The 18,225-nt window shown below is 44.0% G+C and overlaps 2 protein-coding genes across 2 annotated transcripts in view; both read right to left on the bottom strand.

Annotated features, from left to right (window-relative positions):
* LOC146753355 (obscurin-like) overlaps positions 1-8,339 on the bottom strand; it is an 11,155-nt gene extending 2,816 nt beyond the window's left edge. The window contains exons 1-9 of the mRNA XM_085530464.1: positions 8,033-8,339; positions 7,522-7,784; positions 7,014-7,299; positions 5,282-5,548; positions 4,846-4,958; positions 3,971-4,124; positions 2,098-2,259; positions 1,369-1,473; positions 192-461 (exon numbers count right to left, since the gene is read on the bottom strand). Coding sequence (XP_085386590.1) covers positions 192-461; positions 1,369-1,473; positions 2,098-2,259; positions 3,971-4,124; positions 4,846-4,958; positions 5,282-5,540 — 1,063 coding nt within the window. The 5' untranslated portion in view covers positions 5,541-5,548; positions 7,014-7,299; positions 7,522-7,784; positions 8,033-8,339. The remainder of the gene's footprint in view (positions 1-191; positions 462-1,368; positions 1,474-2,097; positions 2,260-3,970; positions 4,125-4,845; positions 4,959-5,281; positions 5,549-7,013; positions 7,300-7,521; positions 7,785-8,032) is intronic.
* On the bottom strand, positions 6,583-18,225 carry LOC146753354 (obscurin-like protein 1). The gene is made up of 8 exons (XM_085529345.1): positions 18,108-18,225; positions 12,666-12,941; positions 10,474-10,749; positions 9,307-9,582; positions 8,349-8,367; positions 7,632-7,784; positions 7,014-7,251; positions 6,583-6,600 (listed from the first exon to the last, which is right to left on the bottom strand). The coding sequence occupies exons 1-8, from the start codon at positions 18,223-18,225 to the stop codon at positions 6,583-6,585; spliced, it is 1,374 nt and encodes a 457-aa protein (XP_085385471.1).

Here is an 18,225-nt window from a genome sequence, read left to right as displayed (position 1 = left end):
AGTAAGCACAAATATACAAGCAGATCTTTTACTGAGATGCAGCTGTCTCATTTAGTGTCCAACGACTTTGAACTGGAAATGGAGCAGACCCTCCAGACACACACACAATATTTCAAAGACCCCAGTGAAGGAAGACTGGACATTAATTAATTCTCCATCTTCATGATGTAAACCAAGCCAGGATATGTTACCTCTGACGAGCAGATTGGCTGTGGATTTGGATTTGCCAATTGAGAACTGAATGGTGCCTGTCATATCAGTGGTGGTTTTCGGTATGGTCAGCCGGTGGATGGTGCCTTCTTGCTGCATAATCAAGTTTCTGCCAGCCTGTAAGACTTCCCCACGTAGACACCACTTGGGAGGTTTCACAGAAGGAATGGATATCTCGCATTCAAATTTGGCTTCTTCAAGCTCAGTCACATCTTCATCACACAGCTCCTTTACTAGACTAATGGATTGCTCTTTAAGAAGGATGGAACAAGAGAAAGCAGAGATTTAGAAGGAATGTAAAAAACCCTTACATTATCACCCTACTTACTCACGTCAGCATTACTGCACATGAACACTACACCTATCAGCTCAAAATGCCTTAAAACATCATTAAACAAAGAATAGAAAGGAATGTTGTTATGAAGTCAGACAGTAAGACTGACAACCTGAAGAGAGCCCAGATCTTCTGATTCCCAGTCCAACATCCAAATCAAACCATGACCTTCCCATCCCGATATCAAACTCCTCACATTACAAGATGGAATAGAGCATCAGTGAAACACGGACATTCATAATTACTTTGATTAAATACAGCAACTTAGCTCGTAAAAACAAGTTTTCACCTAGTAAAGGTCTCTGTAGCTCAAATGTAATGACTCAACTTAGTAGAAATTCATCTTCTAGGATGTTCTTGCCCTTATAATTATAACAGTGGCAAAGCTGGGGACTGAACTCTTGAGCACTGTGCTAACTCAAATGTCTCCCTTTTCTTTATCACACTTAACATCATATATATACCCTAACATTGTATTTTAAAAAAACAAACAAACAAAAAAAAAAAACTGTGCTCTTTTCGAACAGCAAGAGAAAGTGAAGAAGAAGTCAAGCTATATTTTTTATCCCTCAACGTTCAAACACAAATCTGAAGTCTAAAGGTAGAAAATCAACTTCCTAGGAAAATAATCTGTTTTACTTAGCAAAAGTAAATCCCAAAAGACAAGCTGGATATTTTGTGGGCAGAAAGGCAGGTAGGTAGGAGTTTTTATTTCTGTGAAAGGTCCTGGTGGTGTTTAACTTCCTTGACATTCGAGCAAAGGATGTTAGCTGGTTTATAACATAAGGTAATTTAAGCAAAATCGTCATCAGAAGCACAATTACCTTTAACTGTAAGATGGGCACGAGATTCTGCCTTTTCTGATACAGATTTTAATTCTGCTGCATCCTTGACTTGGACACGTGTGTAAGTCAGAGAGCAGGTCTTTCCTGAAGCAGAGAACCACAGAGTCACTAAGGCTGGAAAAGACCAATAAGGTCATCTAGTCCAACTGCCAACTCATTCCTACCAAACTGTGCTCTTGAGAGCAAACCCACAACTACACTTGGCTTCCTTGAGCAAAGAGCTCTGAGGCACATGGCCAGGCTGAGCATCATCCATCTGGTTTCACAGCATCAGTACCTGTTCTCTCATGTCAATTAAACCACCCATTCCCTTACATCCACATCCCCACCAAAGCGGAATCTAAACATGGCTTCTACAAGGACTAAACAAATGCGGCCACCGTCACCTTCAAAGTACCTGATACAGAAGGATCACACTCACTGTCAGACAAAACCTCTTTGGAGAGGTGAACTGACTGCCCTGTTCACCCCCACTTTGGAAAGAACTGCATTCATTTCCTACCTGCTCCTGGCAGTGTGGGATGGTGGGATAGCATCACACTTCCCACACTAAGCTTCCCACCATGTCACTTGTTCCACCCTAACCTCAGTCCCAAAACAAAAGGGGAACTCCCTTCTGAACCCTCTTCACTTCATTTCAGATGTCCTTTCTGCTTGATCTCCAACCCACCACCCACTCAGGAGAAAGATCCCCCTCTTACACCCTACCATCTTGTTGCATTCTGATGTTGTCATCAGCCTTCAGCTTGTTGTCCTCTTTGTACCACTGGCTCTGAACCTCATCGTGTGAAATCTCACAGACAAAAGATGCACTCCCATATTCATTCACTTCCACATCTTCCAGTGGTTTAACAATCTTGATATCTCCAGCTGTGAAACAGTAGAGATATATTTGTCAGGGTATTTCCAGAAATGAGTCAAGCATCTTTTCCTTACACATATTTGCATAGAAAATAAGTAGGATTTTGTTTTATTCTAAACCATCATCCATTCCTGCGTCATTTCTGTCTTCAACACAGTAAATGCATTATTGCCCTTGAACTTAAACATAGACTTACTAGCTACAATGGAGCTCCCTGCAAACAGTTTTCATGGAAACCAGAATCTCATTTATTCTAAAACCTTTCAAGCAAAATTAAGGGTAGAAAAACAATAGAATTGAATGAATCTTTAAGGTCATTTAGTTCCAATCCCACTGCTATAGGCAGGGACACCTCCCTCCAGACAAACTCTTCTCCTCAGGGTCAAGGCTTCTCTCAAATCATTCTCCTCTAAGCCTGTACCTGTGCTTGGCATTGCCCTGACCCAGGTGCAGGGCCTTGTACTTGGCCACACTCAAGTTCATGAGGCTGCCAAGGGCCCACCTCTCCAGCCTGTCCAGGTCCCTCTGGGTAGCATCCCTTCCCTCTAGCACATCAACAGCACCGCTCAGCTTGGCGTCATCTGCAAACTTGCTGAGGCTGCATTTGATTCCACTGGCCATGTTGCCTACAAAAATGTTAAAGAACACTGGTAACAACACCACCCTCCACCTGGACACTCAGCTATTGACTGCAACTCTCTGAGTGTGACCATCCAGACAGTTCCCTATCCTGCAACTGGTCCATCCATCAAAACCATTTTTCTCCACTTTGGTGACCAGGATGTCATGCAGGACGGGATCAAATGCTCTGCACAAGTCCAAGTAGATGATGTCAGTTGCTCTCCCATTATCCACTGATGCTGTTACTCCATCATGAAAGGCCACCAAGTTTGTCAGGCATGGCTTGACCTTGATGAAGCCATATTGGTTACCACCAATCACCTCATCTTTATTTTCCAAACTATGCCAAGGAGAACTAGACAGAACTCTACAATGTCGTGTCACTACAAACCTGTCTGAACCATTGGCTTCTCTGCATGCTCATCACTAGTCTCTCCTTAGCTTGTGTGCCCACAATGTATGGGGAATGTCAGCAACAAATCTTACTTAGGGGACATCTTTTCTTCAAAATCCCTTGAACATCACACAATCCCTTTTAACTCTCCAGGTCTGCACTTACTTATGTCAGAATCAGACCATATTTCTGTGCTACTGTTTCCCTTTCCTTCTGAAGGGCTTGGATACAACTTGGATTAACCTCAGGAGCAGAGTTCCTGCATAAAACAGCCAGTACTGAAACAGCAACCCAACCTGGCTGCAGTCTGAGAGAGAAAATGAGAGTTCACCAAACTCATGGGACAGGACAGATGTTCATGTTCATGCTAACACTGAACCCAAGTGGCCACATGAGGACAGCATCTAGTAGGAAATCAGAAAAAAGCATCCTTTCAGACGTCCCTTTGGAAGGTGGCATCTACCAGGGCACAGCAGACCCGTGTGTTCAGTAACCAGTCTGATACATCAGAGCCCCGTGATGAGCTACAAACTGGGGTTTAACTAGTGCAACACACGGAGGGAAAATCTGTCATAAGCATAAAGAAAAAAGAGAAAGGTATCCAAAATGACTAACCAAGAAATGCCCAAACTGCCCATGAAGCATTTCTTCCTGTGGTACAAAACACCACAAGAGGATTTATTTGCTCTTTCAGTTAAATATACCATGAATCTTTAGGGTAACTGACGTCTTGTCTTCGTCTGCTTTGCACGAGTATGTTCCCTGATCTTCATATTCACACTTGTGAAAAATGAGGCTTCTCTTATTTCCCTGGGAAGAAATGCCCACTTTTTTACTTTGACGCAGCGCCTTCCATTCCTAGAAGGGAAAATACCAAGTCAGATCTCCATTAGTCCTTCCATCTCTGCACTGAGCATAGGCAGCCTTCAGATCTATGCTTAATTCACCCGCTTCCCTAGAATTAATGGAACTGTGCTTACTGGAACATATGCTGAAGCTTAAGCACAGTGCAGTGTTTTCAACATGTAGGAATGGCTATAGAACATGCATAAATTCTGGCTGACCTATGACAGCTTAAAGCACTGTGGAAAACTGTCAACAAGCCCGTTTGGACATCACCTTGAATAAATGACGTTATCCCCAAGTAAGGGAAGGAACAGCTGAGCACCGGGGAGGTACACAAAGTGCCAGAGCAAATTCTCACACTGTCAGGTGCAAAGAAAACTCAGATTTCACCCTAAAACCCAGTTCACAACAAGGCTACAAAATCCTGGCTGAGAATTTCTGTGTTAGAGTTGAAGCTCAGCAATGTACTGTACTCCAACCAACAATATTTTGTGCAGCAAGACCTCAGGAGTTCACAAGAAACACAAAACAAACTTTCATTTCAACTTGATAAATGAACTCAGGACATAATAACAAAGAGTGCTGATCTGGGCAAGCAAAAGAGCATAAAGAAAAGGGAGCAGTGCAAAAGCTATCAAGCAAAAGCTCAGACTCGCATCCCTTGGAAGTGAAATTAAAGGCTCTCATTCATTTCCAGAGAAGTCAGAAAGGAAAATACCATTACATGCCATACCTTGAACCACTTGATGTCCACGTTGGGCCTGGACAGCTCACACTCAAATGTGACCTTGTCCTTCTGAGTGACGCTAATGTCTGCCAATGGTTTGCTGATTTTCACAGGCAGTTCTGAGAAGGAGAAAGAAGGATGTGGATTTAGTTGGGAATGAGGTCTCTAGGGGCATCTGGCATAAGGAATAATGAAAGGCAGTGCCTACTCTCCATGCTTACTAGAACTTGTCATTAACAACAAAAAAACCTATTGTTTTGAGCACATTATCATTACTTGTGCTAGGGACAACAATGTTACAACAATCCTCTTGATATTTCAGGGATACTCTGGTGGCAATGGCCCAGTGCAAAACATTCTTTGCAGCTGGAAGGAAAGCTGGTTCTGCTGTTCAAGTAATCTGGGACAGGAGCAGATAAGCACACCTTGCACCAACCAATACCTGTCACAGTGAGCCTCCCCGATGAATTCATGCCTTCTGCTTTAAAGGAAATGAGTCCTGCACCTTCAAGGCTCAGAGAAGAAAGTGTCAAGGAATGTTTCTTCCCCTGGACACCCATCGTGATATTTGGTGCAGGCTTCAGCCGCACGCCGTCCTTCTGCCAAGTCCCTTCCACATCCTCATGGGACACCTCCACCGAAAAGGTGACAGTTCCCTTCTCAGGGAATTCCAGGGGCTGCAGACCTTTCACCAGCTTCATCTGCCGCACTGAAAGACAACGGGGACAGGTTGGAGATCTCACACAAGCAGCTGAGAAATAGAATCATCAAAGGAATCAGACAAAGGTTTAGGTTGGAAGGGACGTTTGAGAAAAAAAAAGCCACCCAACCAACCTAGTCTTCACTCATCTCACCCTTCCCATCCAGCTGCTGCCTCACAAAAGGGGTAAAATAAAAACTCTCTTGGACTAGCAGAGAGATTTGCAATGAAGTAACTTAAGTAAGGATGGGAGACTGAAGGTGTTGGGGAAGACATCCAGGCTTTAGCTACAGGGCATGCACGCTGAATCACAAAACAAAGGCCAGTCAGAGAAATCAGAGCTTTGTCAGAATTAATGGGGTTGTTTCTACATGCCCACCCTATCTGCCAGTGTAAACCCTTCCAGTGAAAAAAAAGAAAGCTACATATAGGTGGGGAGAAATGTTGGTGAAATTATTTGTGATATTTTTGCTAATAATATGCTCAAAATCCTGGAGCAAGACTTCAAGTTAAGCAACTCAGTCTGTGTAAGTAGACTTACAGAAGGGAACCATAAAGCTTATGGAAGGGAACTGTCAAGCTAATCCACAGCTAAAACAGAGTAGAGACGAATTGCAGGAGCTTGTTTACTTTGCAGAAGTGTGAGCTTTAACCACTGCTGAGCTCCTAGTACAAAAGTCTGAACCAATGCAACAAACCAACCCGTCCATGTTGCACAAAAGAATGTACTGACACCACCAGAACACAAAATTCTATGGCTGAAAATACCCGCAAAAATCATCCAGCCCTTCTCCATTGCTCCAGGACATGCTCAGCTCTTTGTGCCCCAGATATTTCACTAACCTTTCCTGAAACCCACAGTGAAGGCTTCAAAGCCCCTCCAAATGACTTATCCAGTCATCCAACCATTAAAAAGCTTTTTTGTTGTATAACTTGCATCTTTATCATTGCAATTTAGGTCTATTATTTCTGCACAGAGAACAGATTGTTTGCTTCCACTTTCTAAGAGCCTTTTATGTACTCAAAGCCTGCTATCAAGCCTTTCAGTACCTGTTGATGACCTACACAGCAGCAATTGGTGGCAGGGGCTTTGTAGACAAAAATCAGATAGACCTTCAATTCTGTCCTTGTCCATTCCGTAGCAAACATGACAAAAGGATGCAGGAAATAGGACAGAAGTACAGGGCTACAGCTGAGACACCGTTAGCTTACTTGAAAGGAAAGCATCCATAGATAGATGCACTCTTGTGTTTTTATTTTTATTTTTTCTTTTAGCTCTGACTGCTTATAAAGATTATAAAGAGGGTTAGTGGTAAGACTGCCCTCTCTTTCACCTTCTTTCAAGCATTACAATGGTGTCCAAGCCCAGGGCTGTGTCTCCCTGCCCCCATGGCAAGTAGGGCTGGCAGTAGCCACTGTGATCATAGAGAAGACCTGAAACCAAGTTCAAATCACATCCAGTGTCTTTACAGACCTTGCAATCATTCCACTTGCTTTCCATATTGATCTTGGCTTGGCTCTTGTCGTCAGGACTCTCGCAGCAGTAAAAGTCCCTGTCTGCAAAGGAGATGTCCTTAACTATCAAGATATACTTTGTTCCCTCAGCTTTGATCTCTGTTTTTTCACTGGCCTTCAATACAATGCTGTTCCTCATCCACTTGACTTCTGCAGGCTTGGTCAGCTCTACCTCCAGGGTCACTGTGTCTCTCTCTCTTCAACAGTTTTAGGCTCCAGTTTCTTCTTGAATGAGACTGAGGCCTCTGATCAGTGAGAAAAAATAACAGTAAGAACACAGTGAATCCACCAAACAGTTTTTTTAGAAAGAATATAAACAGTGGTTCCAGTCCCAGTGCATTCAGGGGAACCCTATTTAAGGAAGCAAAATTCCATATCGTCACCATAATCAGAGGAAAGGCAACATGTGAAACCCACAAACCACAGCACCAGTGACAGCCTATCAATGGGGCATTACAGCCCCTTACCTCGGACTCTGAGATTGGCTGTGCTTTCTACGCCCTCAGCACTGGCAGAGATTTCAGCTGCATCTTCCAGTGTCAGATCGGTGATGGTGAGGCTGTGGTTGGTGTCCTACTGTGAGATCACGAGTTTCTTACTGGCTTCAATCTTGACGCCATTCCTGAACCAGGGGACCACAGCATCACTAGGAGAAACAGTGCACTTGAACACAGCCTCTTTGCCTTCTTCAGAAGCCACGTGGTTGAGACGCGTAACAAATTTCACCACCCTGTGAGATGATGGAGAAGAAGAAAACACTTAGCAGCACATAAAAGATGTGTCCCTAAGTGTATGAGCTCCTTTAAGTTTGAGCACCTTCAAAGAGCCAACAGAGTCCATGATTTTATTGGAAGCATCAGATTTTATGACTCGCAGTAAGTGATCACCATAACTCACACTCACATCTCCTGCCTGTAGAGGAGATCCTCCTTGCATCTACAAAGATGCAAAGAAGGAATAAAAAAATTCCCATCTCACCAGTTGTTTCCAACTTGAAGGTCATCTTCTGGCCAGCAGCCTCGCAGATGTATTCTCCAGCATCATTCTTCTCCAGCTGCTCCACAACCAGACGCCGTGTTTTGCCCACAGATTCCATTCTGAACTTTCTGGAGGAGGCAAGCAGTCTTCCATCCTTGTACCATTTTACTCCAGTTGGATCCTGTGCTACTTCACAGCTGAGGCAGGCACTTGCTGTCAGGGCAGCACTCACCTCTTTCTGCACCTGCTCCTGGTTTATAAACACAGGTTTTGGCTCTGAAGGAAGAAAAGAAAAAGTATTGACTGAGGGACTGACATGTGAGCATCTTGCAGGTCTTTATATACAGGTTGGAACAGGTTTAGGTTACCACTTGTGCCCAAACTAATAGCCTTCACCAGAGAATATCAGCTCTTCTGTTGAAACAAAGTGTCAAATCTAGGCAAGAAAGAACCTAGGAACTGAAGGAACCAAGAGGGTCCTTGAACACCAGTCCCATGGTTGCAAGTCACTATGCAAACATATTGAACCCAAAAGAACATCTGTCCTGCAGGCAACCAAAACCTGAGTTCCTTTTACTTAAGACCCACTGTGAAACATCAAAACACATAAACATGTGATAGTCAAACCACTGGCTGCCTTTTCATGACCCAGAACAGTACTCCTGGCTTCCTGAACAGACTCCTCATGGCATCTACCATTGCCACAACTGTGACTGTGAAAGGCACAAAGGAAATATGCTCACCAAAGCAGTCCTTTCTTCTTTGTGTGTGATTTGCAGATATCTATTTTACTTTGAGCTCTGGGAATAATCAGCTCTACCAGGTCTCTTACTGTGAGTAGCAGACTCACCTATCCAGATGCAGCCTCCAACATAAAGGCATAGTAAAAAGGCAGTGTACTACTAGGAGAAGTTCCTGCTTCTCCTGCCATGAAAGGCTGCACCTACAACATGCACTCCAGCCTCACTGCACATACTTATCTTAGTCAAATGTTTCCGTGAACAAGAATTACAGTTTGGGATCTCAGGCACAGGAGAGATTTGAATAATATCTTGAATATTGCTTCCATTGTACATATATCAGTAATTATTATTCTACAGACAGACTGAAACAGGTCTTTGTGCCATACTAAAACCAAATACTTTCTACAAACCCAGGCAATCAAGTATACGGAAAAATCCTCAGCACAGACTACTGCAACTGGATCACTGTATAATAGAAACTAGATTTTACTTGACTGTTCTCTGCTGTATTTCAGACAACACCTGTCTTACCTGTGACATGAATCTTGAAGGTGAGTTTCTGGCCAGCAGCCTCGCAGCTGTACTCCCCTGCATCTTTCTTCTCCACCTGGCTCACCACCAGCCAACGCTGTTTGCCCTCTGACTCCACCTTGAACTTCTTGCTCCAGGTGATCAGTTTCCCCTCCTTGTACCACTTCACCTCCGTCTTCTTCTGGGCCACCTCGCAGCTCAGCGTGGCATTTTCTGTTGGTGCAGCCTTCACCTCCTTGTCTACCTTGTCCTTGTTTGTAAACACGTCTTCTTTCTCTGCAGGGACATCACAACAGTCACACCGTTTTGCTGTAGTCTGTGGCAGAGCTTACTCCAGTTCCCTGTTTTCACTATACTTGCCCTTCACAGGGAGCATCGTGATGCCTCATTAAGAAAGGAAAATACCTTCCCTTCTATTTTGCCTTGGGAAATGATAGGCATATCATATCATATCATATCATATCATATCATTTCATATCATATTACATCATATCACAAAGCTAAACATTTCGCAGTCTGATAGCAGATTTGGACATGAGATTTAGAACACCTGCATGCACTGCTGAACCTCCTCCCTTCTCTTTTTTTCTTCTCATATCTCTCTACATTTCCAGTAAATCAGAAGGGAACGGCCCTCTAGAACAGGTTGCCCAAGGAGACTGTGGATGCTCCATCCCTGCAGGCATTCAAGGCCAGGCTGGATGTGGTTCTGGGCAGCCTGGGCTGCTGCTTGGCAACCCTGCACATGGGAAGAAGGGGGTTGGAACTGGATGAGCACTGTGGGCCTTTGCAACCCAGGCCATTTATGAGTCTGATTATTGGCATTTTCCACCTCATTGTGTCCTTCAAATTTTGTAACCAGATCTCTTCAAACACCTCCCCTTTTCTCACTCCTTGCATGCCCGGTGTGCGCTTGCACTGTAACCCTGCAGACACCAGCTGACTACAAGAGCTGCACAAGTTACCCTCCTTGCCTATGGTTTGTTGCAGTAATTCATTCCTGGATGGAAAAGCACATGTAGAAAAGTGTTGCTATGACACTAGATGACAAAGAAAGTCCTATAGCCAAAATGTTTTGCACCAGAGAGGCTGTCAGTTGATCCTCCAAATGCAAGACATACCAAATGAATCGTTCCTTTATCTCTGGGATTCCAAGCATTTTCTCACCTCTGACTTTCACTTGGAATGTTGCTTTGTCATCTTTTGTTTCACAGCTGTAGCTCCCTTGGTCTTTCAGGGTCACATTTTTGACCATGAGCTTGCGCTGCGTCCCCTGGGAGATGATGGTTGTCCTCTGGTCCTGCTTCACCTCTGTTTGATCTTTCTTCCATACGACAGCTTCACTTGCAGCTGACACCTCACACACCAGCTCCAGGTCTTCAGAAGGACTGATGGATATTTCTGGAGTCGTTTTGGGCTTGTTGACAAAATTAATGGATTCATCTGAAGAGAAAAAGAGAAAGTGGTTTACATCCTGACTCAGGCTTATTCAGCACAGCATGAAGATACAGTTAGAACTGATTGTAATGTCTATGCTCATTACATTTGGGTGATTGAGTTTCACCTCTGGAGGTACTCACATACAAACGTCTGTTTGATTCTCCTGTGTAAGGAAAGAGTAAGTTCTATGCAGACAGTTCTTATTTCTTCTAATCAATTCAGTATTCTGCACATGTTCTTCTGAAGCTAAAATGAAGGCAGCTAAGTAACGTGTTTGCAATGCATGAACAAACCTATTCAACACCTTGTCTCTAAGCTAACAAGCAGCGTTTGATGAGCACATCAGTATTTCATGCCCTTCATTCCATCCAGACACAACCTGCCTGAGGAGCAAGCTGATGGCTGTCAGCTACAGGCAGACCTAGCTTAGTATTGCATTTCTTAGAGCAACAACTGTTGCTTTCAGTCACTGAATATACCAAGGCCAATTGCTATGCCAGGCACATTTATGGCATCAGTGAACAAATAATGCATTAAAAATTGTAATAGACAGGAGCCATCTATTCTTTTAAAACTAGGTGACCAAAGAAGAACAGTCCCTCTAGAGTCAAGCTGTTAAGAACTAATAGCATCAATCAATAACACATAGATAGATAACTTCCCTGCCCTAAGACAGGTGCTGCCTGTGACCATTAGGTGCTCCTAATTAAGCCCTCTTGATGGCTTTTTTGTCTGAGCCATGTGACATTTTGTGATAGGAGTTACTGCTAGTGTTCCCTTCACCCTACACCAAAGTAGGAGGTATCCATTCTCAGGGAATCATGCAGGCTTCCTCTGGATTTGATGCTCAGAGACAGCCCCAGAACTTTTAAAATCTTAGCTTAGCTCTCATGCAATAATGTTCATCAAACAGTGCAACATGCCCCCTGGTAAAATCCATCAGGGCCACATCTCCACAGTTCCTGAACATCTTCAGGGATCCCACCACCTCCCTGGGCAGCCTGTGCCAGTTAATTCTGGGGGCAGACCTGCCAGTATGAAATATTATGCTAACATGACAAACAGAGAGAAGAAAAGCAAAATTCAGACTAGCTGACAAGCCTTGGCAGGAAGTTCTGCTCTCCATCAATTTAGTCCCATTATTCAGTTCTCTTTGGAGCTGTCTCCATGCCTCTCTGGAGTTTGTTCTTTGAGAAGAAGCAATTAAGTAAGCTCTCCAATGCCAAAGTGCATACACTACTCTAGGGCTTTGTTGTTTCTCCATGGATCAACAAGGGAGACAAGCCAGCAGAATATGATGAAGAGCCTCATGCATACTCAGTGTAAAAGAAAAAAAGGCAACTGTTGCTGGGAAGAAGGTGCATTTGCATTTGTGTCATCTGCAGAGGGTACTGCAGAAATGGAAAGTCTTCCACTGGAGCAAACAAAGGGCTCTCATTTATTGCAATCAAGGCCCAGCGTGTGGATCTCAGAGATCAGACCTACACCCTGCAGCAAAACAGACTTTCCCTGCGTGGGAAAGTTCAGTTTCTCTCTACATCTGTGTCAGAAAAAGCCCACCATGGAATGACAGCTAAGTGAACATCCCTGTGACTCTTCACAGGTCTCTTCTACATTTGGGATCACTGCTACAAAAGAGCTGTTTACATCATGTCTCGTGGCCACCCTGAGAGAAGAGCAGGAAGGCTGGGATGCTCTTTTTCCTATCTTTCCCTTGATTTCCTCTATATCTTATGGACGAATCACAGGACAGAACACAGAAATCAAATGGCTCTACAAAGCAGATTGGCCAGTTCAAGTCAAAACAGCCACTGAAAACACCCCAGATGCTGTCTGACAACAGCTGGACTGTCGGGGAGTCAGGTGAATGCAGTCTGCTGGCCCTGGGCAGGAAGAGGACAGCCCAGACTGTCACATACCTTTCACTGAAAGCTGATAGAGCATTTTATCCCCCTCACAGATGCACTGACAACTTCCAGCATCATCCATTGAGACGCTGTGAATTTTCAGGGTGTGCTTCTTCCCCACATTTTGCAATTCATATTTTTCACTGGCCTTGAGCTCCTTCCCATCCTTCATCCACTCCACAGTAGCGCCTGTGTCTGAAAGCTCAGCCTGCAGTTTGGCTTCCTCACGCAGCCGAGCGGAGATCTTTTCTACATCTTTGCTCTTATTGGTAAATCTCACTGCAGCACCTGTCAGGAGCAAAGGCCTCGTTATTTCAATTGATATCAGGCTAACGTGGTCAATGTTTGCTGCAACATCTCTGAAAAAGTATCACCTTCTGTTCCTGCACTCATCATTGTGTCAGTGCTGAGCAATTCAAGATATTTCATTTGGTCTTCTTGCCGGATTTACTAAGTAAAATTCAACCAAACATCTCCTTCTACTGATTAAGAATGCTCTAAACATGCTTCTGCAGAGGTTTCCACCCAATGACAAACAGCTCCTCCCATAATGAATGTTTATTTGTTCTATTTTGTCATGCAAAGCTGATTGATAGAGATATTATTGGCATGATTGCTCACCTACTTCTAAACTATTTCAATGCAATCAGAAAGGCTGTCTGAACCTGGAGCTGAAAGTACTGCTCTATGGTGATGCAGTGGTAAACCTGGTGACTGAATGCACTGGCCAATAGCTGTGAACTGCAGACATTCATCAGCTGGCATGAAGCAATCTGGTTCAGATACCAAGCAGCTGGGTAGACTGGCTTACCCTACACTCAGTGCTATCATGTTTAGGTCATTACCAGGACTCACGTCAGTCCATGGGATGCAATTTCAGGTATTTGGTACAGTCAGTGAATGCCTGCAGCCCCAGTTCTAATCATCAGATCACAGCAACTATGCCTTGACTGTAAGAGGAAAGGAGAAGGATCAAAGCAAATACCTCTCACTCTCATCTTGCTGCTGACATCAACATTTTTGGCAACAAATTTCACTTCTGCTCCATCATCGTTCTTGGTGACGTTCTTTATGATTAGGCTGTGAGTAGTTTGGGTTCTCTTGATGATGCAGGTCTCGCTTTCCTGTAAGACTTTACCACTGAGGTACCAAGTGCCGCAACACATTGTTGTAAGGTCAATAGTAAACATGGCATCCCCTCCAGGAACAGCTTCACCAGTTGTTAGGGGGGATTTCACAGCCAGGACTGGTTCTGAGGAAGAACAACATGTATGTCTTAATGCTCTTGAGATGCAAGTCTGGTATCTCATTTAGAGATGGAAGATTAAATCATAGGGACATTTTTACTTCTCCCTTTGCATGAGTGCTGGAAGAAGCACTTCTATGCTTCAAATCTGTTACAGAAACTTCTGCCTCTGGTACACGTGAGATATCAAAAGATAATAATATTCATGTCTCTGTCACAGAAACAGAACTTGTATCACATTCGTGGTAGCTGGAGGCTGATAGGAGATAGGAGAACTAGGAATAAAGGAAAGCCTTTGGTGTGTTAATGCACTACTATCCTTAAAGTCAAAGAAAACATCTTGAGGGAACCAACACAGCTGCTCAGCACTCACTGACCCATTTCCATTGGGGTTTTTGTGCTTACCAAGGTGCACGCTCCCTGGGAATTCCAGAGACGGGCTCTGTCCATGCGCATTGACTGCAGACACTCGGAACTGATCATCAGCCTCTTCAGACAGATTGCTCACCGTGAACTCTGGGACGGGGACATGAGACTCGTGGCACCTCACCCAGGTGAAGCCAGTTAGTTTCTTGCATTCCACAATGTAGCCATCGATTGGAATGGGGCAGTGCATCTTCGGAGGGGACCATGCCAGCGTCACTGAGGTTTCTGTTTTATTTTTCACCACGGGGTCAGCTGGGGGCTGGGTGGGAGGTTTTCTGGCAGCTGAACAGAAAGAAATACAGAAATATTAGCATAAGGTCATTTGGACTGGAAAAGACCTTCACGATCAGCAGACTCAACTTTCAGCATGACCTACTGAGTCCCACCATTAACTACTGTGGTACCTGAGGACATACATGACAAGCTTATTCCTGCAGGTATTTGCATAGTGAATATATTCACCCTCTGGTTGCTTTGGAACATTTTAGAGGTTAAAATCCCATCAGACCTTTTCACTGTGTGCAGCCACTGATACAGGCTGGAGGCTGGGAATTACCTGATGGGCTCTAGTTACAGACTACTGACACAGTAAAGGATTGAGTTCATTTCATTTTGGCCATCAGAAAGATTGATGTCTGGTTTAAGTCACCCAATTATAATTTAAGACTCCAATTACAATCATATTGAGAACAGCACATTCAGGAGAACTCATCTCATCTTAATAAACCTGAATGAAATCACAGAATCATAGGATCACGGGAGGGCTTGGGTTGGATGAAACCTTCAAGATCATCCAGTTCTAAACACCCTGCCATGGGCTGGCTGCCCACTAACCAGCTCAGGCTGCCCATCACCCATCCAACCTTGCCTTCAACACCAAGGACAGGCATCCACAGCTTCTCTGGGCAGCCTGGAATGGAAGCAATGAGCCACATGTTGAAGATACTCAAATATTCATGACTGTAAAGAGAGCCAAATACTCCATACATATTGCCTGCCATATCACCTCCTGGTCTGGACAAATCACACAGGTTTGACTCCATGTTTTACATAGTTAGCATTTTATATTTGTTCCAGTATGGAACTGTACAGCCATAGAATGGCCTGGGTTGAAAAGGATCTCAAAGATCATCCAGTTCCAACCCCCTGCTATGTGCAGGGTCGCCAGCCACCAGACCAGGCTGCCCAGAGCCACATCCAGCCTGGCCTTGAATGCCTGCAGGGATGGGGCATCCACAGCCTCCTTGGGCAACCTGTTCCAGTGCGTCACCACCCTCTGAGCGAAAAACATCTTCCTAAGATCCAACCTAAACCTCCCCTGTCTCAGTTTAAAACCATTCCCCCTTGTCCTATCACTATCCACCCTCATACACAGTCATTCCCCCTCCTGTTTATACGCTCTCTTTCATACTGTTTCATATGTTTCATACTGTTATCATTTTCATGACATTTTATTGTGCAGCACCTTGCACAATGTGGTCTTAATTATATGTGTCCATACAGATAATGTTACTAGTGCTGATAATCAGTGTTTATGTTTGTTGTTTCCTACCCTAGAGCAGGATCACATAGCACACTGCACTGTTCAGCTAGATCTTGTGTTTGGCTATTTTCAACTCTGTTTACCTATTTTTAGATTCTCATGGTGTGCTTCTACCTACACCAGTTTCTTTCTTTCTAAAGCCGATAGGCTTGCTTTTCTCAATAAATAAATAAATAAATAAATAAATAAATAAATAAAAATAAAAAATTCTTGAAGTCAGCTCAGCCTCAAAAACAAGCATTAACAGGTGTTACAGATGGTAGGAAAGTAAACATTTTTCCAAGGCTGTACAGGAGGACTTCTGAGGCAAAATTCAGCTCATATGTGTATTATCAAACCTGTGTTCTAGTTTTAAAAGGGCATTTTTAGAAGCCTGGTGAGTTATTATACATTTTATCCTTTGTACCATATTCCTTCTCCCCAGAGCAAAATATTACCTGAACATATAAAAGATCTGTTATTTTTTAAAAACAAAAGCATTTTGTTCTTCTGGATTACTAGTTAATCTGTTTACTTGTTTCTCTACTGAAAGAATCTGGATGTTGCTCGCCTTCATTCTTTGTGGTAGCATCAGTAACGGCAGGATGGTTGGACTTAGAAGATCTTGTAGGTCCTTTCCAACATAGTGATTCTATGATTCATGACTGGCATTGGCAAGACTATCTGCATGGAGCAAAAAAGAATAATCAGTTGTGTCATTGACAAAGCATAAAAAGGTGTAGGAGGCATCTCTTGTAATGCACAGAGTGATGACATGTACCAAAACTGAATTTTGATGTTCTTCTGGACCTTACACAAAGTACAGAACAAAATTGGTCTTATCTATTTTGAAAAATTACAAAACAGCAAGGTTCATGACAGAAGTTGACTGCATTGGTATTAAAATAAACATGAAGTCATTATAACTCAGTCTTAAAGTATTACTCTTTCTCCCCCCGTAATTATTTATCAAATTAAGTAGGTGCAAATATTCTTTCCTCATTCCACAATTTCTTATTAAACACACTCTCAAATTGTCTTCTGCCAGAGACATACAAACAGAACTAAGAGAGAATGGCATGTACTCTACAGAATTTGGGGGGCAAAGGAAGGAAAGATCTTTCAGCTGAGACCATATCCATCTTGTAAGGAAGTCCCTTGAATGGAAGAGTTCCATTTAAAAAAGTCCCTTCCCATCTTTCCTTTAGATCCCCATCAGGTGCTGGAAGATTCCCCCTGAGATATCTCTTCCCCAGGCTCAAGATCCCCAACTATCTAAGCCTATCCTCTTAGGGATGGTGTTCCAGCCCTCTTACCCTCTCTGCAGCCCTCCTCAGCACCTGCTCCAACACCTTAGTGTCCTTTTGTTGAGAACCCGCAAGTATCCCAGGTGGTGTCTCACAAGAGCAGAGCAGAGGGGCAGAATCACCTCCCTTGACCTGCTGGCCACACTTCTTTGATGCAAGCCAGGTATGGCATATCATTGATCTTCTGGGCTGCAAGTACACACTGATGGTCGTGTTGAGTCTTTTATCCACCAGCATTCCTAAATCCTCCTTCTCAGGGCTGATTTCAAGCCATTCACCATCCAACCTACATCTTTGGGATTGCCCCCAGCTCATGTGCAGGACTTCCTAATTGGTCTTGTTGAATCACAGAATCACAGAATCACAGAATTATCCAGGTTGGAAGGGACCTCAAGGATCATGTAGTTCCAACCCCCCTGCCTAGCAGGGCCACCAAACATACACATTTACTAGATCAGATTGCCCAGGGCCCTGTCCAACCTGGTCTTTAACACCTCCAAGGACGGGGCATCCACAACCTCACTGGGCAGCCTGTTCCAGGACCTAACCACTCTTCTAGTAAAGAACTTTCCCCTAACATCCAACCTAAATCTTCCCTCCTTCAACTTAAAACCATTTCCCCTAGTCCTGCTATTGTCAGCCCTTTCGAAGAGTTTACTCCCCTCCTGGGAGTAAGTTCCCTTCAGGTACTGAAAGGCTGCAATGAGGTCACCCCGCAACCTTCTCTTCTCCAGGCTGAGCAAACCCAACTCCCTCAGCCTGTCCTCATAGGGGAGGTGCTCCAGCCCCCTGATCATCTTCGTGGCCCTCCTCTGGACCCTTTCCAAAATCTCCATATCTTTTTTGTACTGAGGGCTCCACACCTGAATCTCACGAGGTTGGCATGGCTCACCTTTTAAGCCTGCCTGTGTCCTACTGGATGGGATCCCTTTGCTCTTGTAAGTCAACCACACCACTCAGTTTTCCCTTCAGGGTGCTGACTAGTGTTGAACTGTTGAACATGGCTCTGTAGGCATAGGCATGTTGCAATGATTCGTGTCTCTCTAGAAATGCCAGAGTGGCAGCATACAT

The sequence above is a fragment of the Coturnix japonica genome, chromosome Z (assembly GCF_054131305.1).
Source record: "Coturnix japonica strain WE chromosome Z, WE-NBRP24, whole genome shotgun sequence".
Lineage (NCBI taxonomy): Eukaryota > Metazoa > Chordata > Aves > Galliformes > Phasianidae > Coturnix > Coturnix japonica.
Note: the sequence above shows the minus strand (reverse complement) of the source record. Positions and strands in the feature narration are given on the sequence as shown.